This window comes from Giraffa tippelskirchi, chromosome 1 (assembly GCF_054371585.1).
Source record: "Giraffa tippelskirchi isolate mGirTip1 chromosome 1, T2T-mGirTip1v1.2.pri, whole genome shotgun sequence".
Taxonomy (NCBI): Eukaryota; Metazoa; Chordata; class Mammalia; order Artiodactyla; family Giraffidae; genus Giraffa; species Giraffa tippelskirchi.
In genome coordinates this window covers 224,392,925-224,420,155 of record NC_137275.1, presented here as the reverse complement: position 1 = coordinate 224,420,155, position 27,231 = coordinate 224,392,925, and the positions used below count along the sequence as shown (strand labels likewise).

The following is a 27,231-nucleotide window of genomic DNA, read 5'->3' as shown; positions in this document are numbered from 1 at the left end:
TGAAGAAGAACTAAAGAGCGTCTTGATGAAAGTGAAAGAGGAGACTGAAAAAGCTGGCTTAAAGCTCAACGTTCAGAAAACTAAGATCATGGCATCTGGTCCCATCATTTCATGGGAAATAGATGGGGAAACAGTGAAAACAGCGTCAGACTTTATTTTTCTGGGCTCCAAAATCACTGCTGATGGTGATTGCAGCCATGACATTAAAAGATGCTTACTCCTTGGAAGGAAGGTTATGGCCAACCTAGATAGCATATTTAAAAGCAGAGACATTACTTTGCCAACAAAGATCCGTCTAGTCAAGGCTATGGTTTTTCCAGTGGTCATGTATGGATGTGAGAGTTGGACGGTGAAGAAAACTGAGCACCGCGGAATTGATGCTTTTGAACTGTGGTGTTGGAGAAGACTTTTGAGAGTCCCTTGGACTGCAAGGAGACCCAATCAATCCATCCTAAAGGAGATCAATCCTGGGTGTTCATTGGAAGGACTGATATTGAAGCTGAAGGTCCAATACTTTGGCCACCTCATGCGAAAGGTTGACTCATTGGGAAAGACCCTAATGCTGGGTAGGATTGGGGGCAGGAGGAGAAGGGGACGACAGAGGATGAGATGGCTGGATGGCATCACTGACTCAATGGACATGGGTTTGGGTAGACTCCGGGAGTTGGCAATGGACAGAGAGGCCTGGCGTGCTGCAATTCATGGGGTCGCAAAGAGTCGGACATGACTGAGCAACTGAACTGAACTGAACTGAAGTGAAAAATATTTTCTGGCTCAGTATGTAATATTGTATACTAGAAAATGAATTAATAACATAAATTTCAGTATGCTTAAAACTTTTCTTAAAATGAACTTTTTGTTTATGATTTTAAAACATTTTTCAAATATAGTATATCAATTAGATGGTGCATAAATCTGAAACTGCTGTCAGAGTCATCTGAGCATGGAGTTGTGGCCGAGAACTTTGGAATCAGAATGACCAAGTTTCAATCCCAGCTCTACCACCTTTTAGCTGTGTGTTCCTGGGCAAGCTACTTTACCTCTCTGGTCCTCATTTTTCCGATAATAAAGTAGAGATAATAATATAAGCTATTCTCTAGTATTTTGGTGAGGATGCAATATGTTAACACATGTAAAGCACATACCAGTGCCTATATGAATATTAGCTACAGTCACTGGGTGACTTACAGATATATTATTTGATGACATCTAAAATTTTAAATGTGTCACTTTCACAGGTATGGTTTATGGACAGTTAAAGCTAAATACAAAGAGGACTTTACAACAACAGGAACTGCATATTTTGAGATTAAAAATCATGGTAATTTCTCATAAATTATTGAAATTTCCAATGTATGTTTTTACAAAATGATTCTGAATAACTTTGTTGACTAAGAACTCGTTAAGAAATAAAGAAAGGGCACTGAGGAGTGGGGACAGAGGTGGACTGGGAGTCAGAAGGCCACAGACCTGGGATTCGCGGCCCGGCTCAGCTCAGTTCAGTCACTGAACTCTCTGGGCCCTATTTTCTTATCCTAGTTCTGCAAAGGTCAAGTCCTATGAGAAGGCAGGATCAGATAATGTTCTTGCAAGATCCATGGTTCTTTGACTCTCTTAAGGATGACATAGTCTTAGCTCCTCATCTAAAGATGAGTCCAGGTAAGAAGAATCAGACCCTGGAGAAACGGAGAGACTGATCCAGGTTCTCAGAGCCACTTTGTCTGGTTGAGAACGAGAATGCAGAATGCCCCCTCTGAATCCCAAGCCAGTGCTCCCTCCTGTCGGTCCTAAAAATTGATGATGTGTTTGGACAATTACAAGATATACTTATTTTGGAACTATCTATATTAATTTTACTAGCAGTTAAGTTATATTTCCTTCTGTTCACTTCTCAGAGGCGTTTACTAGAATGTTAACTTGTATGTTCTTATGTAAATTTGTTAAAGCTATTTAAACGATGATTTCTGTCCATCAGATTGATGGGAGGCAGAGAGGTGTTTGTAATGAAGAAAGGGCAAGCATATGTAAAAATTTGAAACATTTAACATGCAACAGAATATCCTCTGAACCGATTAAACTCAACTTTGGAGTTATTGAGTAGCACTCTTGGATGCTGGTCACAGTTACCAAGTCCTTGCTCTGTTTTTCGCCAGTGTGCTGGAGGGCATTTTTCTCTGACACAGAAAGGGGCAGCCAGAAGACTGAGACACTCACTCTACCCCTGAACAGCCAGCCCCTCACCACCTGCCCTGGTCACCCTCGGGCCAAGGCTCCCTTCTCTCTGAAGGGCAGCCTTCTCCCATTGGGTAATCAGCCTGCAGAGCAGTGCGTGATAAACGGGATTGTGAAACACAGAATTGCTTCTCGGACAGGCGTAAGGAAAACACATAGATCTGTAAGCAGTCAGAAGTGTTATTTGTGAATTATAGTATCAAAGAGTTAGAAAGTCTAAAACTTCCCTTTGTTCTAATTCATTTTTGTGAGAAAGTAATTTTCTACAGTTAATAACTAGAAGAAGTCTCTCCAATATGCGATTTATGCTCGTACTTTGAACACTGAATGGAAGAGAATTGCTAAACACAAGATGCAATTTAATAAGTATCTGTCAAACATTATTAATATGTGAAAGGCTTTACGAAGATAAACAAGATCAAGACATCCTTATGGAACTCATAATTTGATAGTAACACACATGCTTTAATAAGGACATGACTGCTGGAGCAGAGAGATGAGATTGACCCCTTAGGGAAGGATGAAGAGACCTCATGATGAGGAGGGAAGTATCTGTTACTGATGTTGCTCTAGCTCATTGTACTGAAGTTTCTTGTTTGAAATACAGTTACAAATATAGTTTAAACTGTATAATTTTTTTTGCTTGGGTTTACATTCAGTGAAACCACACTTCTTTATCTTAGTAGAACCAGAGAATTTCTTCATTAGTCATAAAACCTTTAAGGACTTCAAGATTACTATAAAAGCTAGGTAAGAAAATTATTATTTTCAGATTCATCTAGCCTCTGAATGGCAAGCAGTTTCCATTCAAGAGTTAAAGAATGACTTATTGGTAGTGCTTGCTGGGGGTCCTGTGTTGAGAAAGACTCTGAAGTTCAATGTCAAAAATACTGTGGTTAATAATATCTGCCATAGCTGTGGGAAGTGGGTTCAAGGAGATTTGCCCGAAGGGCATTTACTGATTCCAGTCTTACTGTTGTTTAACAATCTTATAAGCAAAGAATCCTAAAGATTGAAATATCATGGTGGCTGTTCAGGTGACTGTAACTGTCTAGGTATTAAAAATATGATATGAAAGTATTCACTTCTTATTTGTTAATATTAATTGATCATACAACTTAATTAAGAAAAGTGGTTATGAAATTGATCGAATAGGCCCCGAAATCACACTTGGCAGACAAGTTCATGGGAGCACTGGCTTGCCTGTTTAATGTGTAAATAGGGAAAGTTAATGTTTTTCTTTGACTCAAAGGAAAAATATGAGGCTAAATTAAACATAACTTCCCTCCAGTACACGTTAAGAAGATGCGATGTCACCCCTTTTGCTAAAAGTATCACCCGGGAGGCACACCCTGCTGTGGTGTGTGGAAGGACTGTGGCCTCCCACCTGGGTTCTAGTTCATTTCTCCATTAACTCACCATGAACGTAAAAACCGTGGGAAGTTTGAGTAAGCTCTTTTTATACCTCTGGGATTCAATTTCCTCATTTGTCATAGGAATAAAAATACATCTATATCTCATTACAATAATTGCTTTATCAGAAAAGGGGGTAATTATATTCTTTTAAAACAGGTATTCTTACAATAAGAATGTAACTGAAGCTAAAGTTTCTGTCTCTTTTGGGATAAGAGAAAATTTAAATGACAGCAGAAAGGAAATGATGCTTGAAGCAACACAGAAAACAAAGATAAAGAAGAAATCAAGTTACCTTCATAGAAATGGAGAATTGGGGGTCAATTCATCACAATGTAGAGATCAAAAATGAGCTTTCACCCCCAAGAGTTCACAGCACCAAACAGAACATAACAAAACCACTAATACTTGGGACTTTGGGAAGTTCTACTAATGAAAGCAGAAAAATTACAGTGATGTTTGTCTTCCACTTTGAGGCTTGAGTTTGCAAAAACCTGCTCCCAGAGGCAGTTTTCTCCCTTTATAGACATGGTATCCTGGACCTGAGATGAGCTTCCATCAGGTAGAGATTGCAAATTATAGCTTCAGTTTCTGAACGGGATGAGACATGGTTTTGAATCAGAGATTTTTCAGCCCTACCCAGGGTTGTTTCTCCATGACCTGAGGCTTCAAGCTTAAAAGAAATGACCTAAATATTAATCAGTTAAAAATATATGCCACAGATGTTGATGTATGGCAGAAACCAAAGCAATGTTGTAAAGCAATGATCTTTCAATTAAAAATAATTTTTAAAAATATATATGCCATAGAATCAAGCTTATGCTTTGTATTACCAATAGCTGTAACTATAATGTCATTGTCAAGTGAAGATTTTGCAGGCTGGTGAAAGTCAATTTGTTAATCCCTAGCAGTTAATTATTCTCTAATACTGTATCTTCTGTATTTTTGTCCTCCTTCAAAAACAGTTGATTGATGGAGTTGCACAAATCATTTTTAACACATCAGAAGCAATTGAAAAACTGTCATATAAAAGTCTAAAAGATTTAAATAACAAGTATCTTAATATTTTTGTGGAAGTCCAAGAAAGTACAGGTGAGTTCCAAACTGATCTATAAATTCTTTTCTCACATTTCTTTCTTTTTCCAAAGTTCAGATAGAAATCTGCAGCTAATTATTGGTGCAGTGTTGGGCAAATACAGTTACCAGATATGCTCTACCAAACTACTATCCACCAGCTCTGTGCATGAAAGACATCCCATGAAAGACATCTTTCTGCAGTGATGATCCCCTACTCCCACATGTAAAGGATAGCCTTTTAAGTTATTGAAAAGAACAGGTAATGCTGATACCAGACAATTTTTCTTGCAACAAACAAATGATATATTACAATTATTCACATATGAAAGCATTCCTGAGTCATTTGAGTGTTTGCTTACATATTATTAAATATTTAACACATATTTTCTACCACAATACCTGGTAAATTTTTGAATGTTGCCTTGGAAATGATAACTAACTATTTCACAAATGAGTGTCTCTTCTCACAGGATTATTGACATTCTGCTCCATTACTTGAAAAAAGGGGAGGGAGGAGGCATGAATGATCTAATAAACAGTCTGGAGCAGGATGTGCTGTGCTGTGCTTGGTTGCTCAGTCCTGTTCGACTCTTGTGACCCCATGGACCATAGCCCACCAGGCTCCTCTGTCCATGGGGATTCTCCAGGCAAGAATACTGGAGTGGGTTGCCATGCCCTCCTCCAGGGGATCTTCCCAACCCAGGGATCAAATCTAGGTCCCCTGCATTGCAGGCAGATTCTTTACCAGCTGAGCTACCATGGGAAGCCCAAGAATACTGTAGTGGGTAGCCTATCCCTTCTCTGGAGGATCTCCCCAACCCAGGAATCGAACCGGGGTCTCCTGCATTACAGGTGGATTCTTTACCAGCTGAGCTACCAGAAAGGCCCCTGCAGCAGGATACTGTAGTTGAAATTGATGAACGAACATCTCACCAACCTCATGCAAACTGCACTTTACTGGTTCATGGAATCGCCAGATTCTTTCAGGGTAACCATAGCAATAATTCGAACTTAGATTCACAATTGCAGGAGAAATGACCAAGGATTTGACAAATGGCATGTCCTTATCCAAATTAAGAAATAGAAAAGGAGAGAGTGGGCTCCTGTGCAGGTTAATGGACTACATTGTGCTTGTCAAATTCTCGGATTGATCAACCTATTGTTCCATTAGGGAGACTCTTCCAAGAAACCAAACTAACTGATGTCAAATATGTCCTCTCTCCTTAACACTGGATCTGGTTGCTACTTCTCTTTTCCTGAAACCTGGGATTCCATATTCCATAAAGGTTAGATGATTATAAAATCTGTTATGTTGAACAGACCGTAAGGGTGTTCACTGTGGGGGTGAGGAATAGTACAAGCCGATCACCAAGTCTGTGATGAAAAACAGCAGTCTAGACACTGTCATCATTTCACCCAGTCAGTGGCATGACTGAGCGCGCACGGCACACACACATGCAGCTTACATACAAGCACATAGCACAGTGCCGTGTTCTTATTAAAAAAGCAGTATCTGTACATTGAATTGAGTGTAATTCATATTATATATTCCTGGAATGGTTAAAGTACCAACTTAAGAGAACCACATTTGACTACTGAACTAAATTCTGCCAGCGTTTTGCTTGGGGCTTAGTCTAGGTTCTCCTATTGTAAAAGATTCAACATTAACTACTGAAATGAATTTGGCCCAATAGGTCCAGGTGAGGGATGCATTCGCCCATTTTGTAGGAGGGATTACAGTAACCTTGAAAGCAAGAACAGTGGATAAAACTCAGAAGAAGACAGAACTGGTTCCAAGAAAAAGTACAACAAATTATATCGATGGAGTAGCTTCATTTATGGTTAATATTCCCTCTGATGTGACAGCTCTGGAGTTTCACGTGAGCCAAATTCTCACTTGTTGCATTTTCTAATAGCCCTTCAGTCTGTGTGGTAGCTAGTATACGTGAAAAGTGAGGGAAATTTTATATGTAAGTCTGGTGAATTGCTCTGAGACTTTTGACTTATGGACACAAGAAATGCAACTTAATGTCCTGAGTATCACCTAAAGGGTATGAGTTTGTCGATTTTATATTTTAGAAGTAATATTTTTCTTCTTATGCTAAACAGTGCTATTCAAATCTGGACAATTTAGAGTAAGAATTGCCAGTGGAATACAAGCATACAAATAGTCTTCTGTAGTCCATTGATTTCCAGCTATTATCATTTCTCCTTCAATTCACAGTTCACATGCCAACTCTACTAAAGAATAGCCTCCGTTCTCTTTGGGGGCACTGTGTATAACCTGGTGTGGCCCCTGTGACTCCACACTTCCTTGCTTTTTATTTTTCTTCTTTGTTCTCTTCTTCACAGTCTCCATTTTGAAGCCATAATCCCTAACTTGCCCTCTAAATGAAGGTGATCCTCAGGGTTCTATTCAGACTCTCCTCTCTTCCTACATGACATTTTTTATTCGACATTTTCCTCTATGGTACCATCTGTTCCCATAGCTTATAATGAAGACTCATTCTAAACACTCAAGATTCTTATAGAACTGCCTCTTCATATCTTTTTCTTGCTCTTTTGAAGAAGCATAAGCATCACTTAGTACAAAATTAAGTTCTCCCTGCCAACTTCCAACCTGGACCCCCTCCTACTGCCCTGCTTTAGTGAAAGGCCCCAGAGCCACCCAGTCCTCACCCTCCTCCCAGTCACTGTCCTCACCGTGCAAGTGAATGGGGTGATTTTTCTGACACAAATCTCATCTCAGCTGACCTTGTCCTTGCTCCCCTCTCCAAACTCATTAGTCATCACTCTTTCTATCACCCTTCAAACCCCAGCTACACTGGACAATTTGCAGCTCCTTAATGTTCTGCCGCCTCTGGCCACAAGGCCTTTTAACCCACCTCAGACTCACTTTCCCGTTCTTTGATTCTCTAACTCCTACATATTTGGGGGTCAGCTATTAAATCATATCCTCCAAGGAGCCTTCTCTAACTACCCTCTGCTGATCAAGGGAGGTATTCTTACTCCATGAAAGTCTCATGCATTTCAGGTTTCTTGAGGGTAAGAGCTGTGTCTATCTTGTTCATCTTTGTGTCCCCAGCAACTAGCATAGTTCCTGACATATGTTAGGAAACATAAAATATTGATTGGCTAAATGCGTATTTCTCTTTCCAAACCTACACAAGAGCCAAGTGTCACAGTCTCCCTTTACTCTAATAGCATGAACTATGTTTTCTTTGTTCTTTTGTTCATTAGTTGTCATATTACCTTCACTAGCAAATAATATCAAATTTTTCAGCTTCAAGAAAAACGAAGATGGTTCCAGTCTGTTGTTCAAGAGATGGCACAACATAACTCTTGTATTTACGGGTTCCCTACTACCCTGGACTTTGCCATCATGAACAGATGTTTACTCTCCTAGATTTGTCTCCCTGTCCCTTTCCTGAGAAGTAGTGAGATTATTCACCACTATTTCCATTCACAACCAATATTTCTATTAACTTTTAAGATCAATTGCCACATTCCTATCCACATTTTCCCTCTCCTCAAATTCCTAATTCCTACTAGCCTATGGCAGAAGGAAATGAGTCAATAAGTTGGCATGTCATTTAAGAAAGAAGGTCAACCCTAGGTCTAGGATCTTTTCTCTCTCTTTAAAAAAAAAAATTGTTTATTGTATTTATTTATTTTGGCTATGTTGGGTCTTAGTTGCAGCACGTGGAATCTTCATTGCATCATGCAAATCTTTCGTTGTGGAGATGGACTTTCTACTTGTGGTGTGTGGGCAGTGTGTGGGCTCCAGAGCATGTAGGCTTCGGTGGTTGGGGCACATGGGCTCTCTAGTTGTGGCACACAGACTCTGGAGCATGCGGGCTCAGTAGTTGCAGCACAGGCTTAGTTGCTCCACTACATGTAGGATCTTAGTTCCCCAGCCAGGGATCAAATCAGCATCCCCTGCATTGCAAGGCAGATTTCTTAACCACTGGGCCATCAGGGAGGTCCCTGGGATCTTTCCTCTATTTTACTTCACTGGACTCTTCCACAATTAGGCTAGACATTCACATACAATTTTATTATTTTTTAAAATCAGCAGCCTTTCTGTAGTTACTTGATAACATAGCTTATCATGATTAAGGCAATGAAATGCTACTTTACCTTTTCATACGATGTTTTCACAGAACCAGACCTGGCATTAAGTGAATGCTAACAAAGTGCTAATAATTACCACCACCACTACTACCACCGTCATCATTGTTAGCGATGCAAAGTAAAGTATCAGGTTTTACATTTTTTGACACTATCTTCTTTAGGTTAGAACTGATGACCCAAACCTTCCAGAAGAATATCAGGCCAGCAATGACTATCAAGCAGTAGCCTACTCATCATGCAGCCAAAGTTTCCTTTCACTTAGCTGGACAGACGGTTACAAGAGTTTGCTTGTGGGAGAATATCTGATCATAACGGTTACCCCTAAAAGTCCGTATGTTGACAAAGTTACACACTACAGTTATGTGGTAAGTTCAGTATCTTACTCGCATCTAGTCCCCTGCTTACAACATTTTCTTTACTTATGCAAACAATCCTTTAAATGATTCCTTGCCTGACACAAAGCATTGTTGTTGTTGTCGTTTAGTTGCTAAGTTGTGTCCAGCTCTTTGTGACCCTCTGGACTGTGGTCCTCCAGGCTCCTCTCTCCATGGGGTTTCGCAGGCAAGAACACTGGAGTGGATTGCTATTTCCTTCTCAAAGGGATCTTCCCGACCCAGGGATGGAACCCTCCTCTCCTGCATTGTCAGGTGGATTCTTTACTGCTGAGCCACCAGGGAAGCCCCAGCACAGAGCAGTATCCAGTGGATATTTAGCAAATGAATGGATGAACTTACATCACACTTTATAGTCCATAGAGCACATTCACAAACATCTTCTCCACAGACTCTCATAACAACTTTTTGAGCTCAGCAGTCAGTGAAACAGCCTGGAGAGGTTGAGTGACCTGCCATGTTAACAAGTAGTTAGTAGGTTTAGGATTTCCTTCAAGATCTTCTAACTCCTAGACAGATATTCCTTCCATGGCACCATGCCCAGGGTTTGATCAGAGCCTGCATTCAGTCCCCAGACTAGTCAGTGACCTCAGCAGTTTTATGGCCAAGCAGAGCATTACCAAGTATTGGACTGCTAAGCCTTGCCAACATTCCTTAAGAACAAACCATGTTTACAAAGGGAAGAGTTTAAGTCCTATGCTCAAGGACAGATATAGTGATTCCAAGCATTTTTCATAGCTTTTCAAAATATATACTAGCAAGGATGGCAACATGATATATCGGAAAAGGCATGAGCTTTCAGTCAACAAGATCAAGGTTCCTGCCTTGATAAATCCACGTTTAGGAGCAAACCTTTGAATACAAACAATTCCAAGCTATCTTTCTTTCAGTAACTGATAACATCTTGTTTACTAAGCCATTTGTTGGAATAAGCAATAACCTTATTGATTCTGAGAGAGGTACCTTTTAAACTAATGGGGCAGTTTACATCTGTGAGCTTCAATTTCTGTAACTACTAGGTGGGATTAATCAAGCCACAATAAACAGTTGTGAAGATTGAATGTGCGCAAGTACATGTACCTAATGTATAGAAGATGCTTGATGAACATTAAGATTTTCTTTCTGAACAGATACTTCAATCTTTAGATAAAAATGACCATGACTGCGGAACAGGTGGTGGCAGGAATAATGCTGAAGTGTTCTACTTAGCAGGACTCACTGTCCTCACCGCTGTAAACGCAGATGACTCCCAGCAAGATGGCAAGTAGTTGTTTTCAACCAATTCACATGAATATGCTTTTTATAAAAAACACTACCTTTTCTGGGCCCACATTGATTCTCCCTCTAAATCCTCACTGCTCCCACAGCATGATTTTTAACATAAAGTTAAACTTTTAAAATTTTATTGTGGTAAGGACATTTAACATGAACTTTTCCCTAATAATAAATTAAGTGTACAAAGCATTATTTTTTCTTTTTTTTTTTGTAGTGTAGCAAGTAAAGTATTTATTAGGAGGAAAAAGAGTACAGTATGTGTAGATAGACACACAGGCAGACTCAGAGGGAGAGTTCCTGAGTTGCTGAGTCATGCCCTCAAGGTAGTTTGAATTACTTTTATGGGGCATTTCTTCTGGGTATTTTTTCTTTTTAATTGATTTTTTTTATTGAAGGATAATTGCTTTATAGAATTTTGTTGTTTTCTGTCAAACCTCAACATGAATCAGCCATAGGTATACATATATTCCCTCCCTTTTTGAACCTCCCTCCCATCTCCCGCCCCATCCCACCCCTCTGGATTGATATAGAGCCCCTGTCTGAGTTTCCTAGGCCATACAGAAATTTCCCATTGGCTATCTATTTTACATATGGTAATATAAGTTTCCATGTTACTCTTTCCATACTTCTCACCCTCTCCTCCCCTCTCCCCATGTCCATAAGTCACTTCTCTATGTCTGTTTCTCCATTGCTGCCCTGTGAATAATTCTTCAGTACCATTTTTCTAGATTCTGTATATATGTGTTAGAATATGATGACTCACTTCACTCTGTATAATTCTAGGTTCATCCATCTCATCAGAACTGACTCAAATGTGTTCCTTTTTGTGACTGAGTAATATTCCATTGTGTATATGTACCGCAACTTCTTTATCTATTCATCTGTTGATGGACATCTAGGTTGCTTCCATGTTCTAGCTATTGTAAATAGTGCTGTAACGAACAATGGGATACATGTGTCTTTTTCAATTTTGGTTTCCTGAGGGTATATGCCTAGGAATGGGATTGCTGGGTCATATGGTGGTTTTATTCCTAGTTTTTAAAAAAATCTCCATACTGTCTTCCATAGTGGCTGTATCAATTTACATTCCCACCAAAAATGCAACAGTGTTCCCTTTTCTCCACACCCTCTCCAGCATTTATTGTTTGTAGACTTTTTGATGATGGCCATTCTGACCAGTGTGAGGTGATATCTCACTGTGGTTTTGATTTGCATTTCTCTAATAATAAGTGATGTTGAGCATCTTTTCATGTGTTTGTTAGCCATCTGTATGTCTTCTTTGGAGAAATGTCTGTTTAGGTCTTTTTCCCACTTTTTGACTGGATTGTTTACTTTTCTGGCATTGAGTTGTATGAGCTGCTTGTACATTTTGGAAATTAATCCTTTGCCAGTTGTTTCATTTGTTATTATTTTCTCCCATTCTGAAGGTTGTCTTTTCACCTTGCTTATAGTTTCCTTTGCTGTGCAAAAGCTTTTAAGTTTAATCAGGTCCCACTTGTTTACTTTTGTTTTCATTTCCATTACTCTAGGAGGTGGGTCATAGAGGCTCTTGCTTTGATTTATGTCATCGAGGGTTCTGCCTATGTTTTCCTCTATGAGTTTTATAGTTTCTTGTCTTACATTTAGGTCTTTAATCCATTTTGAGTTTATCTTTGTGTATGATATTGGGAAGTGTTCTAATTTCATTCTTTTACATGTAGCTGTCCAATTTTCCCAGCACCATTTATTGAAGAGGCTGTCTTTGCCCCATTGTATATTCATGCCTCCTTTGTCAAAATAAGGTACCCATAGGTGATTGGGTTTGTTTCTGGGCTTTCTATTTTGTTCCATTGGTCTATATTTCTGTTTTTGTGCCAGTACCATACTGTCTTGATAGCTGTAGCTTTGTAGTATAATCTGAAGTCAGGAAGGTTGATTTCTCCAGCTCCATTCTTCTTTCCCAAGACTGCTTTGGCCATTCGGGGTCATTTGTGTTTCCATATGAATTGTGATTTGTGACCCAAGATGTGGTCTATCCTGGAGAATGTTCCATGTGCACTTGAGAAAAAGGTGTATTCTTCTGCATTTGGATGGAATGTCCTGAAGATATCAATGAGATCCATCTTATCTAATGCATCATTTAAGACTTGTGTTCCCTTATTAATTTTCTGTTTTGGTGATCTGTCCATTGGTATGAGGAGGGTGTTAAAGTCTCCTACTATTATTGTGTTACTGTCAATTTCTCCTTTTATGTCTGTTAGTGTTTCTATGTATTTGAGGTGCTCCTATGTTGGGTGCATAGATATTTGCAATTGTTATGTCTTCCTCTTGGACTGATCCCTTGATCATTACGTAGTGTCCTTCCTTATCTCTTGTAATCTTCTTTATTTTAAGGTCTATTTTGTCTAATATGAAGATTGCTACTCCAGCTTTCTTGTGCTGCCCATTTGCATGGAATGTATTTTTCCATCCTCTCACTTTCAGTCTGTATGTGTCTTTAGGTCTGAAGTGGGTTTCTTGTAGACAGCATAAATATGGGTCTTGTTTTTGTATCCTTTCAGCCAGTCTGTGTCTTTTGATTAGAGCATTTAATCCATTTACATTTAAAGTAATTTTTGATATACATGTTCCATTTGCCATTTTCTGTCATGGTCCGGGCATGGGTTGGAAAAGAATTTCCAGACATGAGACAGAATGAGAGGGAAATAAAGTTTATTAGCGTGAGAGACACTGTTAGAACAGCGGGCCAGCTCAAGGGAGAACTTATGTTGAACAGTCATCCTTAGTCCACTTTTATACCAAGGGTACAAGGAGTAGGATAGGGGTCTTGTGGGTCATTTGCTGATTGGATGAGGCATGTAGAAAGGGTGGGGGAGAGTAGGGCAAGTACCTTCTCCCTATGGGGTAGGAGGGGAGACAGGTTATACTGTTCCATTAATAGTTACAACGCGGGGGAGGGAAGGACAATAAGGGTCTGGTTTTCCATTCCTGCATTCCAAGACCCTCCTTGGTTTTATCTGCTCTTTTGTCCTTGGGTCACCATATTTTCTTAATTGTTTGGGGTTAATTTTGTAGATCTTTTTTCTTCTCTTGTATTTCTTGACTATATAAGTCCCTTTAACATTTGTTGTAAAGCTGGTTTGGTGGTACTGAATTCTCTTAACTTTTTATTTCTCCATCAATTTTGAATGAGATCCTTGCCAGGTACAGTAACCTTGGCTGTAGATTTTCCCATTTCAGAACTTTAAATATCCTGCCCTTCCCTTCTGGCCTGCGGAGTTTCTGCTGAAAGACCAGCTGTTGAGCACATGGGGTTTCCCTTGTATGCTACTTGTTGCTTCTCCCTTGCTGCTTTTAAAATTCTTTCTTTGTGTTTAGTCTTTGTTAGTTTGATTAGTATGTGTCTTGGCATATTTCTCCTTGGGTTTATCCTCTGTGGGACTCTCTGTGCCTCTTGGACTTGATTGACTATTTCCTTTTCCATGTTGGGGAAATTTTGAACTATAATCTCTTCAAAAATTTTCTCATACCCTTTCTTTTTCTCTTCTTCTTCTGGGTCCCCTATAATTCGAATGCTGGTGTGTTTGATATTGTCCCAGAAGTCTCTGATGCTATCCTCAGTTCAGTTCAGTCCAGTTCAGTTCAGTCGCTCAGTCATGTCTGACACTTTGCGACCCCATGAATCACAGCACGCCAGGCCTGCCAGTCCATCACCAACTCCTGGAGTCCACCCAAACCCATGTCCATTGAGTTGGTGATGCCATCAGCCATCTCATCCTCTGTCATCTCCTTCTCCTCCTGCCCCCAATCCTCCCCAGCATTAGGGTCTTTCCCAATGAGTCAACTCTTCACATGAGGTGGCCAAAGTATTGGAGTTTCAGCTTCAGCATCAGTCCTTCCAATGAACACCCAGGACTGATCTCCTTTAGGATGGACTGGTTGGATCTCCTTGCAGTCCAAGGGACTCTCAAGAGCCTTCTCCAACACCACAGTTCAAAAGCATCAATTCTTTGGTGCTCAGCTTTCTTCAGCATCCAACTCTCACATCCATACATGACTACTGGAAAAACCATAGCCTTGACTAGACAGACTTTTGTTGGCAAAGTAATGTCTCTGCTTTTAAATATGCTGTCTAGGTTGGTCATAACTTTCCTTCCAAGGAGTAAGCGTCTTTTAATTTCATGGCTGCAATCACCATCTGCAGTGATTTTGAAGCCCAGAAAAATAAAGTCAGCCACTGTTTCCACTGTTTCCCCATCTTCTGCTCTTCAGAAGTTATTTCCACCATTTTATCTTCCAGCTGACTGATTTGTTCTTATGCTTCAGATATTCTGCTATTGATTCCTTCTAGAGTATTTTTAATTTCAGTAACTGTGTTGTTTGTCTCTGTATGTTTATTCTTTAATTCTTCTAGGTCTTTGTTAACTGATTCTTGTATTTTCTCCATTTTGTTTTCAAGGTTTTTGATTATCTTTACTATCATTATTCTGAATTCTTTTTCAGGTAGTTTGCCTATTTCCTCTTCATGTATTTGCACTTCTGTGTTTCTAGTTTGTTCCTTCATTTGTGTAATATTTCTCTGTCTTTTCATTATTTTTTTTAAACTTATTATGTTTGAGGTCTCCTTTTCCAATTCAAGGTTGAATTCTTTCTTCCTTTTGGTTTCTGCCCTCCTAAGGTTGGTCCAGTTGTTTGTGTAAGCTTTGTATAGGGTGAGATTTGTGCTGAGTTTTTGTTTGTTTGTTTTTCCTCTGATGGGCAAGGCTGAGTGAGGTGATAATTCTGTCTGCTGATATTTGGGTTTGTATTTTTGTTTCGTTTGTTGTTTAGGTGAGGCGTCCTGCACAGGATGCTACTGGTGGTTGGGTGATGCTGGGTCTTGTATTCAAGTGGTCTCCTTTGTGTGAGTTCTCCCTATTTGATACTCCCTAGGGTTAGTTCTCTGTTAATCTAGGGTCTTGAAGTCAGTGCTCCCACTCCAAATCCTCAGGGCTTGATCTGTTTTTGAATCAAGCTTCTTCATGTACCAGAGAATTCCTAATAAAGCGTTTCCCATGTTTGAATCATTGTTTCATACTTAATATATACACTGGTCCCAGTTTCCTGAATCCCAAGAGAGCAGAGGAAAACATGGCTTTTCCTGAAAGAACTGGGCCCAAACTTACAAAGTATTGTTGTTGCCTAGAGGTACAGTGTTGTACAGCAGCTCTCTAGAGCTTATTCATCTCACTTAATTAAAACAGTACTTTCATTGATTAGTAACACTCTATTTTCCCCTCCCCTGAAAGTGAAAATGAAAGTCACTCAGTCGTGTCTGACTCTTTGTGACCCCATGGACTATACAGTCCATGGAATTCTCCAGGCCAGAATACCGGAGTGTGTAGCTGTTTCCTTCTCCAAGGGATCTTCCTAACCCAGGGATTGAACCCAGGTCTCCTGCATTGCAGGTGGATTCTTTACCAGCTGAGCCACCAGGGAAGCCCTCCCCCCTAGCACCTGACAACTACCATTTCACTCTTTGATTCTATGAATTTGATTGTTTAGATACTTCATTAAGTAGAATCATACTATTTGTCTTTTTTCACTTAGCATAGTATCCTCAAGGTTCATCCATGTTGTTGCATAATGCAGAATTTTCCCTTTCTTTTAGTGAATAGTAATTCAGAGTATATATATATATACACACACATATATATATAAAATAAAGAAAATTTGTATATATACACACAATGGAATACTATATATGTTTGGTTGTATACATATTTATGTACATTTTCTTTATTCATTCATCTGTTAATGGACATTTAGGTTGTTCATACATGTTGGCTATTGTGAATAGTGCTGCAGTGAGCACAGAGTGCTAATATCTTTTTGAGACCCCGGTTTCAATTTTTTGATAATTACCCAGAAGTGGGATTGCTGGGTCATATGGTAGTACTCCAGGCAATCTTCCCAACCCAAGGATCAAACCCACATCTCTTGTGTTTCCTGCATTGGCAGGCAGATTCTCTACCACTGTACCACCTGGGAAGCCAAGAACATGATCAGTTCTAAAGTCCTATTCCATGGCTTTTGAGAAAACCCAAGGGGATAGCAACCTAAATGACAGCTCTTGTTCTTCTATCCACCCACTCAGACTTCATACTGACCGTGGCTTGACTGTCTTGGCCATGTCCAAGTGGAGGGTGACTGGTTAAGGGTTTTGAAACCGATCATACAGTCTAATTGAAAAAAACTCTAGGGATGTTTACAAAATGTTTACAAGGTAAAGGGTAAGACTTAGGTGTTCATGATGACTGTCTTTAAGGAACGGGTGAATATGTGGCTTTTTCTATATAAAAGGATTAACTCTGTGAGTAGAGCTTCCCTGTTGGTGCAGACGGTAAAGAATCTGCCAGCAACTTGGGAGACCTGGGTTCGATCCCTGGGTCAGGAAGATACCCTGGAGAAGGAAATGGAAACCCACTCTAGTATTCTTGCCTGGGAAATCCCATGGATGGAGGAGCCTGGTGGGCTACAGTCTGTTGGGTCACAAAGAGTCGGACACAACTAAGCAGCTAACACTTCACATAATTCTGTGAGTACCAATAAGGGAATCAGTAATAGGAGTTAGATCGTTAGATTTTGATTTAGAAGATATGAGGAAGAGTTTTCCAGCCATTAGACTCTCTGTTATGGTACAGGCTGTCCGGGGAGAAAATAATTTCCCAACCTAGGATTAGTGCCAGCAGGGGCTGGTCTACCACTGGTGCTAGATGCAGTAGGGCAAGGGTGCCAGGAAGTTGGACCAGAGCTTCTAAGTCCAGACCTGAAACTTTGAAGCTGTACTTGGCTAAGAGCAGGTGCATTATCATCTCAGCATCCACATTCAAACACCGTCTGATCCGGAAGTGCTGTTGCGATGGAGCCCATCGGCAGGAAGAGAGCTGCGAGGAGAGAGCTGCGTGCATTACCATCAGCCAGAATTGTGTCAGAGCTTTCACTCAGTGTTGCAACCTGGCAACTAAAGTGAGGTTGGAGGATTCTTTCATCCCTGTAATTCTGGGAAGGCAAGGTACATGTCACAACTCCGACTCCATGTGCAATGCAGTAAGAGGACGCTTGGCAGAGTTTGTGCTGCCATGGGAAGGAGCACCTGTAAACTTGGTTTAATGTAGGAAAACTGAAGCATAAACTCCTTCAGTTCAGCTTAGAACGCTGAGTGGGCAGAGTGGTAATACTAGCCTGGACACCACTAGTCCCAGCTCTGTCACTAACCCACAAGGTAGCAGCTGCAGACCATCTTTTTTAAATCCCCTAAGAGCTAATTTGTAAAATGAAAATATTTGACTAAATGATTCTGTGATATTCATTCTGCGTGTCCATCTCTGGCCTTGCACAATACTTAAAAGTCTTGCTTAAAGACAGTATTATAGTTTGAAGAAACAATATGTTATTCTTCATTTTGCCACAAAGCATCATCAACAAGAAATATTAGAAGTGGAAGGGACCTCAATAAGCATATATATTAATAGAAAAGAATTTCCTTCAGTTCAGTTTCACGTGATTTGAGTGGTAAATAATGATGAGTGCAATTTACTTAAATCTTTTTTAATTTTACTGACTACCTTTTAGACTATTTTCTTTGGTTTCTTCTGAATTCTAGCTATATTACCAAGAAGATCATGCAAGTCAAGGTAGAGGATAACTAAGAAAAACATTGCAATTTTAGCTTAATTTTGTACTTTAAAAAAAGTCAATGACTTTACATTTTTATTATTTAAAAAATATTTTATTTAAATTTTTCCAGTTTTATTGAGACATAAATAACATATAACATTGTATGAGTTTCAGATGTACAACATGATGCTTTAAATTTTATGAATAATGTGGAATGATTACCACAATAAGTTTAAGATACATTACCTCTTATAATTACAAATTTTTCTTCCTTGTTAAATAACTTGTCTTAAAAAGAATTTAACAACTTGCTTGTACTTTTTCCCTGAAACTGTAAAAACTTATAAATAAATAAGCTCTGAAAAATATTTTAAAATATAAAACATCTTAAATTCTCAAGAATAGTTATAGGGAAATTCTCATGTAACTTATTAACATATATAATGCATATATTTTCATGACTTAAAAAATTTGAAAGCAGTACAATGCACAGACTTTAAAAATGCCAAAAAATAAAATTTATCAGAAAATCAATAAAAAGTTTAAGAATAAGAATTAAAAAAACCTGTCAATTTTCTTACACTACCCCTTCCCCAGAGTGTTAACACTGTGAAGTGAAAGTGAAGTCGCTCAGTCGTGTCCGACTCTGCGACCCCATGGACTGTAGCCTACCAGGTTCCTCCATCCATGGAATTTTCGAGGCAAGAATACTGGAGTGGGTTGCCATTTCCTTCTCCAATATTTCTAAATGGGATCATATTAATGAATGTGATACTGCATTTCTTCAATGTGCTTTTAAAAAATGTTAGAAAAATATCACCAACTTACTTCTACATTAGTACACAGAAAGTAATAGTGTGAAGTATAAGGTAAAAATCCCTGACCCCACTACCCACCTGCTTTCCAAGATACTGTAGTTGTTTACATTTTTTATATCCTTCCAGAAATTTTCTCTGCCCATCAACATTTATATCTACATCTATATCTTTATCTCTACACATTTTGTTTTATACCTATGGCTTATTACCATTCTGCACCTTGATTTTTATACTTAATATGTTTTAGACACTTTAGATTAAGAATTTTATTTTTCTATTTAGATACAACAAAAATTAAATGTTTGATAAAATTCCTTAAAATTTTAATTAAATGTTGAATGTTGTACTTTAACAAATAACTCTATTGTATATTATATTTACTCTATCTTTTTATATTTCTAATTTAGATGTATCGAATACATACATGAAAATTGCACACAGAATTTCCTTGGAAAATTGGCTATGGAAAGTATATCATGTTCCTCAAAGGTATTCTAAAACTTTACTTTTAATTGCCTTAAGAAATTTTAAATTATCCGAGCATGACGGATAAATGATCTGTCATTCTTCCAAGGGTTCCTTGATAATTAAGGATAGCACTGACATTTGGTCACAGTTAATTTGGTTGATCATTGGGTTGGTTTTTCCCTCAGCACTTAGCAGAATTAATGATCTTTGCAGAAGAGTACTAATTCACTTGACTTCCCTGATGGCTCAGTGGTCAAGAATCCACCTGCCAATGCAGGAGACCCAAGTTTGATCCCTGGGTCCAGAAGCTCCCTTGGAGGAGGAAATGGCACCCCACTCCAGTATTCTTACTTGGAAAATCCCACAGACAGAGGAGCCTGGCGGGCTACAGTCCAGGGGCCACAAAAGAGTGGACACAACTGAGCAACTAAACAATGATAACAACTTTACTCACCTCAGACTTTTACTAAGCAAGTAGTTTAGGGTGATCTGGGCTTTGCATTTCTACATAATTATGTAAGTCTTTCTAGACAACTGCTTTGTCATAAACACTCCAACAGTATATCATGCATTTCGGTATATATTAAAATATCTCCAAAGCTATTTATCTAACAAATAAAAGGAGATACTATTTTCCTCACATAATAAACACACACTGTAAAACACTGATGATCTGTAGGCCTTGGGAAACAATCAGTTTTTGTTCAGTTATAATGACATGTCTGATGCACAACAGCCTCCTTTACGCCATTTCCCCATCTAAAACCGCTTCTTCTTGATGTACCATGCAGAATCTACGCAGATTAAGACACCCTCAACAGTGCTCTCGCTTACAGCTCCAGCTTGTCTGCCAGCGACCCTTGCCACCACCCCCTGTTGTGCACTTTCTATATCATCAGTATCTGCTCTTTGCGGTCTTCATACTCTTTCCTTGAAGTCCTCTTCCTTAGTCAACCCCCACCTCGCTCCTGGCAATCTGCGTTCACATTTAACAACCCACCTCAGACACTGAGCTCTCCAAAAAGTGGTCCCCAAAGAATTAAATACTTCTCTGCATTCTCATTGTGGTCTGTACGCACTAGTATTGAAGCACTTATTACCCTCTGCGCTAATGTGTTTGTTTACCTATTTCTCTCCTTTTACTGAGTGAATTGCTTCAAGGCAGACCCTTTAGTATTTACTCCCATACTTGGTCTTAGAACTGTACTGTGCACATGATAGACACTTAGGAAATGTCCTTTGAAAAGATAACTAACTAATGGACTCTGGTGTTATGAAAATTCCTTTTGTTTCAGCTCTTTTGTATACTCTCCTTTTCTTAGTTGGGTTCACTGAATGTAATTTAATGTTTATTTGCTAATTTACCACAGTCCTTTCAATGTATGGCAATGAAAACAAAAGAGGGCCTGCAGCCCAGGTTGAGCCAGTTCCCTCGGGCTGCTGTACCAGCATGCCACAGACTGGTGGCTTATAGACAGCAGAGGTCTACTTCCATCAGTCATGGAGCCTGGGAAGTCCAAGGTCAAGTCACCAGCAAATTCAGTGTCTGATGAGAGACTGCTTTCTGGTTCATGCATGGCTGTCTTTCATGCCAGCCCCTCATGGCAGACGGACAAGGGAATTCCCAGGGGTCTCTTTTCTAAGGGCACTAATATCATTCATGAAAGTTTTACCATCATGACCTAATCACCTCCCAAAGACCACACCTCCAAGTAACAGTACTTTGGGAATTAAATTTCAGTGTATGAATTGGGGGGGGGGGAGACAAACATTCAGCCTGTGGCAAACCATATGCATCTGCCTCATCTAAACAATCCTGACCTACACACACAGTAGTTTCAAGTGGTTCAACCTAACAGATGTACAGGTGATTGGTCTGAATATGTAAGAGGACCTTGTCAGCCTCTGTTCTTTTCTTACCTTCATTCCCACCTGTGGCCACTGATTCAGCTTTGTCTGTTTGTGGTTTGCCTAAAGAGCCCATATGGGAAAAGCACAAATTTTCTAATTAATAGGAGAGCATGTTAAATTGAAATATTTTATTTTCCATCAGGCATCAGCTAGAGTTGATACTACCTGATCTTCTAACTACCTGGGAAATTCAAGCTGTTGGTGTTTCAAATAAAGGTAAGCAGCGAGAGTGATATACTGAATTAAGGGACAGTTTGTTCATTATGTTTGTCATTTTATCAACAGTTCAACCAGAACTTTGGCAATAATGTATTTTAGACCCTCATCCGAACCTAGAATAAAAAGAAATATCTATGTATTTGGAAATACTTTGTTCATTTAAAGTTTTTATAGGCCAGCCATCATGTTGTGAGCAATGATTTCAAGTTCCAGCTTTCCTAAAATCTTTCTGATTTGCTGGGGGGGTTGAGGTAGGGGATTAAAAACAAGAGTCATTACTGAGTTCTCCCCCAAGTTATGGGTAACAGTACACACCCATACCATTTGTAAAATTATTTTTAAAGAAAATTTATTTGAGTTTTCACAAGTCAATATTTTCACCCAATAAATGGGTTCCATAATAATTAATGGCTTTTTTGCTGCATTGAAAAGCAGGATTGGGACAGACTGTTAAAAAATATCTATGCAACCGGGTAACCAGAGCACTAACAGCAGGAACACAAGAGCAACAATCTGATAAAGTTAAGAGGATATTAAGTTCATCACTAAGAACAAAAAAGTAAACACAGTACTTTAGCTTTAAAAAGAAAAGTAGCAAAGGTAGCTTGACGGGAAGTAATGCGAGGTAGGGCTGAGGTGGCTGAGTTATGAAGACTGTGAAATGCACAGACATCTGGAGGAGCTGACGGCCAGACTGAACCAAGAGGAAAAATGGCAGAGTGCTGTATTTCTCACTTGTTTGCTGCGTTCAGCGGGTTCATGCACTTTGTGTTCAGCTGCTACTATGTGGTAGCAAAAAACTTTAAAGTGCAGGGGGAAAGTGCGTATGAATCAGTGGGATACATCGCTGCCGTTCCCTTACTTATCAGTCATTGTGAACTCAGCAACATCCAGCCCTACAGCCGTATGTTGTGGGTGCGCTGTGCTGTGCGTAGTCGCTCAGTGGAGTCCGGCTCTTTGTGACCCCATGGACTGTAGCCCAGCAGGCTGCTCTGTCCATGGGGCTTCTCCAGGCAAGAACACTGGAGTGGGTTGCCGTGCCCTCCTCCAGCAGATCTTCCCAACCCAGGGACTGAACCGAGGTCCCCTGCATTGCAGACAGATTCTTTACCGTCAGAGACACCAGGGAAGCGCATATGTTGTGGGTATATAAGTAATATTTTTACCATAGTGCCTCAATGTAAATTACTCTAGAGCTGATGGAAGTGACTCCACGTTCTTTTCTGTTTTCTTTGTTGTTGTTTGTTTTTGTAAGTTCATGAACTGTTGGTATAACTATGAACTCTGACCATATATCTGATGATATTTAAAAAAAAAAAAAAACCATTGTTTTTGAGGGTGGGGTTTTTATAAAGGAAGTTATTGTTTTAGAGACATAACTAAATGGAAATGTGTATAAATAAAATAATATGCTGCTGGGATTTGCTTCAGAATAATTCAGGGAGTGCTAGATGAGGTGGGTATAGAGGGAAAAAAAGCTGACCATGGGTTGATAATCACAGAAGCTGGGTAGTGGGCTCATTATACCATTCTCTCTACTTTTTATATAGGCTTGAATTTTTCTGTAACAAAAAGTTTTTTTTTTAACTTTACAGATAATCATAATACTCTTCTGAAATCTTTTCATATGTTTGTTTAGGTCTCCCAGACTAGAGGGAAGATTTTGCTTGCCTCGTTCACCATTGTTACCTGCTTTGGCCAGTATGCAGGCTGGCCCTTGGCAGACTCTCAAAATATTAATTGATGAGGGGAAAAAATGCTACTAAGTAGAACTTTCAGGAGGAGAGAGAGAGAAAAAAGGAAACTCAATTCGCGTTTTCGTTCTCCTCCGAATAAAGAAGACGTAAGAATTCTAGAGAAGGTGAAGCAGTCCGGGAGCTGCACAGGTCGCTTCTGCGGGCTGCCGCCTCTTGCAGGCCTGTGCACGGCTGACGCACTGCGGTCGCAGGTGTACAGAGATGATTTCCCGGCCATAAACAACAACGTTACAAGAGTCCATTAAAAGGGCTCATCTCCAACATGAAAACTCCGGGAGCTTGAGTAAGTAGGTAAATGTGTGGCACTGGAACCAATGGCTGGGAAACCTGATGGTAGAACCCCTGCACTTGATTCACTTCCCTTTAATGCAGTTTGCCCTGAGCACCGGGGGCGGGAAGGGTGTTAAGTCAGGGAGAGCTTGGGTGAGGGGGAGGGAAGACACAAAAGACTCAAACTGTACGTGACTCGTGTATCACCACGGGAGCTGAATGGGGGTTTGGAGAGGGTCAATTCATATTTTCTGTTGGGAATGATGGGAGGTGAGACAAGTCTTCCTTCGGTAAATCGACAGAAACCCTAAGAGGCTGGTGGTTGCCAGTGGTGGGGATGGAGTAGGAGTATGTGAAATTCTGCTTACTGGGTAAGAGGTTTATTTCAGAGCAATGAAAATATTTTGGAAGTAGATAAACGTGGAGGTTGCAGAACATTGTCAGTGTACTAAATATCACTAAATTGTTCAGTTTGAAATGGTTAATTTTCTGTTAGTGAATTTCACCTCAATACAAAAACTAAAGAAAGGCTAATGTTGGAGCTAGGAGTGGAGGGTGGCTCCTCTGTAAAAATAGGAAGGTTGGCAGATAAAATCATCACTGAGTTGATGGCATAGCTAAAACTAGGATTGGTTTCCAGGCCCGTGCTCTTTTTACTTAAAAAAAAAAAGGTTCCGAATGCTCTGGACCAACAAATTGGCCTTAAATTAACTGTGCTACGAATTGCAGTGTGGGGAAGGGGGTGTGTGATGAACTGGGAGACAGAGATTGACGTGTGTGCACTCCTGTGTATAACAGATAACTGATGAGAACCTGCAGTACAGCGCAGGGAACGCTACTCAGTGCTGCGTGGTGGCCTCGCCGGGAAGGAAGCCCAGAAATGAGGGGACATATGTGTATGCATAACTGACTCACTTTGCTGTACAGCAGAAACTAACACAACAGTTAAAAGCAACTATACGCCAATAAAAATTAATTAAAAAAAGAATCTCAGTGTATTAAAAATGAATATGTGATACAGGAATTAAAATCCCAAATTCTCGTCTGGAATTCTCATGTAGTTAACACCAGTTTATTTTCTCAGAGCTCCACTTAGAGCCATTTTCTAAGCGAAATGTCCATGGGCCCCAAGCCCAAATCTGATAGAACTGTTACTTTCCTGTGAATTATTTATCTCAAGTTTATCATAACACACTTACCATGATGCTTATTTACTTATGTCTGTCTCTTTCACTAATAATGTCTAACAGGGAACTTAAGGTCAGATTCTGTCCTAAACTTTTTATCAGAATTAATTTATCTAATTCTTACCACAACCCTATGAACTAGGTAGCTTATTTGTTCTCCCTTCATAGATAAGGAATCTGAGGTACAAAGAGATGAAGTAATTTACCTGAGGTCAAACAGCTAACTGAGTCAGGACCCAGGGCAGCAGTCTGATTCCTGAGCCTACATTTTGATGCTGCCTGAGAGCGGTGACTGTGTTCACTTCCTCCACACCTGGGACACACTACATATCTGTCAAATAAATGCATGATTTGGGTTCTAGCTTAGCAATCTCTCATATTTGGCTGTGTGGTCCTGAGCAAATCACTTGACCTCTCTGAATTCAACATTTATTGTAGCCACCATGTTGAGAGTTGTAAAAACCCAAATAAGTTTATGGATACGAAAACAACTTGAACAAAAATGAATTTTTAAGTAAATACAAATGTAGAGGATGACAAAGTAAATATGTTTCACAAATTACATTCTACTAAATACTTCATCTAAAGACTAATTTGTTTAGTGCATATTGGCAGAAAATTTCACTTTTTTCCTCCTAAAATCAAGGTATTAAACTGAAATGTTTAAGTATATTTCTTTATGAACTCTGCCTTCTACTAGGAAGGAATTCTCTATATTTCCCAAAATGATAATCTTTCATAGTTCTGAGCATCCCATCCTCAATATTCCTGAATAGCAAAGGCAAAAGATGAAAACACTGTGTCAGAGACTGCTAACTAACCAGCATTAATTATTTCTTTCCTCCTTATTATCAAAACCTGAATTTTAGATGGCCACGTTGCTGCCCAGTTTCCCTTGGATTTGAGTACAGCCAAGTCCCAAGTCTCCACGGAAATAGAAATTGTATGGGACTTCCAGGAAGATTCTTCAAAAGAAAGTTGTTTCAACAGAAATGGGTCTCTCTTTTTTTTTCTTTTTGGCCTCTTTTTTTTACAGCCCTCAACTCAGAAACAACTGTTGGAGCTCCAACAGCCAACTTGGATCATGAGGTAACATTGAGGATGGAAGCTAGCAAGCTGGAACAAAATTATAATAGCCCCTGCTTTTGATGACATGTGGATCTGCCATTCCAGCCTTGGCTTTCTATTATGTGGGAAAGAAATAAATGTTTATTTCATTTAAGCAATAGTTATTTTAGTTGTCTGTTATATATAGCAGCACCTAATTCTAATTAATATTAATTCATTTTTCTTCACCTTGTTTCCCCGTCATAATACTCATCACAGGTTGGTATAACTGCTTATTTGATGATCAATCTTCAGTGCTAGACTGAAGCTCCTTGTCTGGTTCCCCATGGCTACTTCACCCCTAGCTCAGTGTCTGGCACATTTTAGGTATTCAATAAACATTTGTTGAATGAATGACTGCAGAAGCACCTAAATCTCAACCTCTCACCTCTTTTCCTTTTCCTTCTTCCTTTAGAGCTCATCCTAGCTGCCAACCATTTCCATCCGATTGAGCCATTGTTTATCTCTCTCCATCCCTAAAGAAAACCCGACCTCCTCTCTCCATCATCCAAGCACCTCATCCCCCATCATTCCCTCCCTCTCCACCGCAGCTCTCTTCTCCAAGCCAGGGATGGCTGGATGCACTCTGCCAGTTACAAGGATGGAGAACCTGACTCTTAAAAGGAGGCAGGAGGGCTGGGGTGCCAATGCCGACCTTCTTGCCAAGCACACTTGAAGCCAGATTCCACGTGGCCCTGGGGGTTTGGGTTCCAAGAGCCCTGAGGGAGTTTTGAGAGGTAATTCCCTACCTAAATCAGGACCTTACAGTTTCTGGAGGTGCCCCTTAGCCATGGCCTAGGCCTGGACTCCGTGGGAGGGGCGCTCCTCACTTGGCAGAATTCACCCTCAACCTTGCCCAAATCCCCGTGGTCTCAGCCCGGGAGTCTGTCTCCAGGACCTGGTGCATTAGCTGCTCGGATGAGGAAACCTGCCCAGGGAAGGGAAGAGGCTGCCAGAGGTGTCCATCTCAACCTGCTTTGCTTCCTCCTCTGAAAGAGAAGGAGAAAAAAGTCTTTAAGAGCCCTTACCCCATATATATACCCTATGGTATATGTAACTTAATTCTAATCTTTGGGTAGCTGGCTCCTCCCTGGTCTGGTAAACCTAATACCCTACTCTATTTCTTTCTTTTTTTTTTTTCTAGAGTTTTGTTTTTTTTAACTATGGCAAAATATACATAACATAATGTTTACCATTTTAATTATTCACAAGTACACAACTCGATGGCATTCACATTCACAATATATTCACAATGTTATGGAACCATCACCATCATTTATACCCCAAACTTTCTCATCATCCACAACAAAAACCCTGTACCCGTAGACAGTGT

The 27,231-nt window shown here is 39.8% G+C and overlaps 1 protein-coding gene across 1 annotated transcript in view; it reads left to right on the top strand.

The window, feature by feature from the left end:
* LOC145521026 (complement C5-like) overlaps positions 1 to 26,010 on the top strand; it is a 33,680-nt gene extending 7,670 nt beyond the window's left edge. The window contains 13 exon segments of the mRNA XM_081528681.1: positions 1,239 to 1,321; positions 2,892 to 2,982; positions 3,805 to 3,915; positions 4,607 to 4,737; positions 5,894 to 5,944; positions 5,947 to 6,008; positions 6,417 to 6,602; positions 9,018 to 9,221; positions 10,379 to 10,508; positions 19,387 to 19,468; positions 21,501 to 21,574; positions 23,217 to 23,617; positions 25,661 to 26,010. Of these exon segments, the coding sequence (XP_081384807.1) occupies positions 1,239 to 1,321; positions 2,892 to 2,982; positions 3,805 to 3,915; positions 4,607 to 4,737; positions 5,894 to 5,944; positions 5,947 to 6,008; positions 6,417 to 6,602; positions 9,018 to 9,221; positions 10,379 to 10,508; positions 19,387 to 19,468; positions 21,501 to 21,574; positions 23,217 to 23,230 (1,219 nt within the window). The 3' untranslated portion in view covers positions 23,231 to 23,617; positions 25,661 to 26,010.
* Positions 26,011 to 27,231: the final 1,221 nt, after the last annotated feature.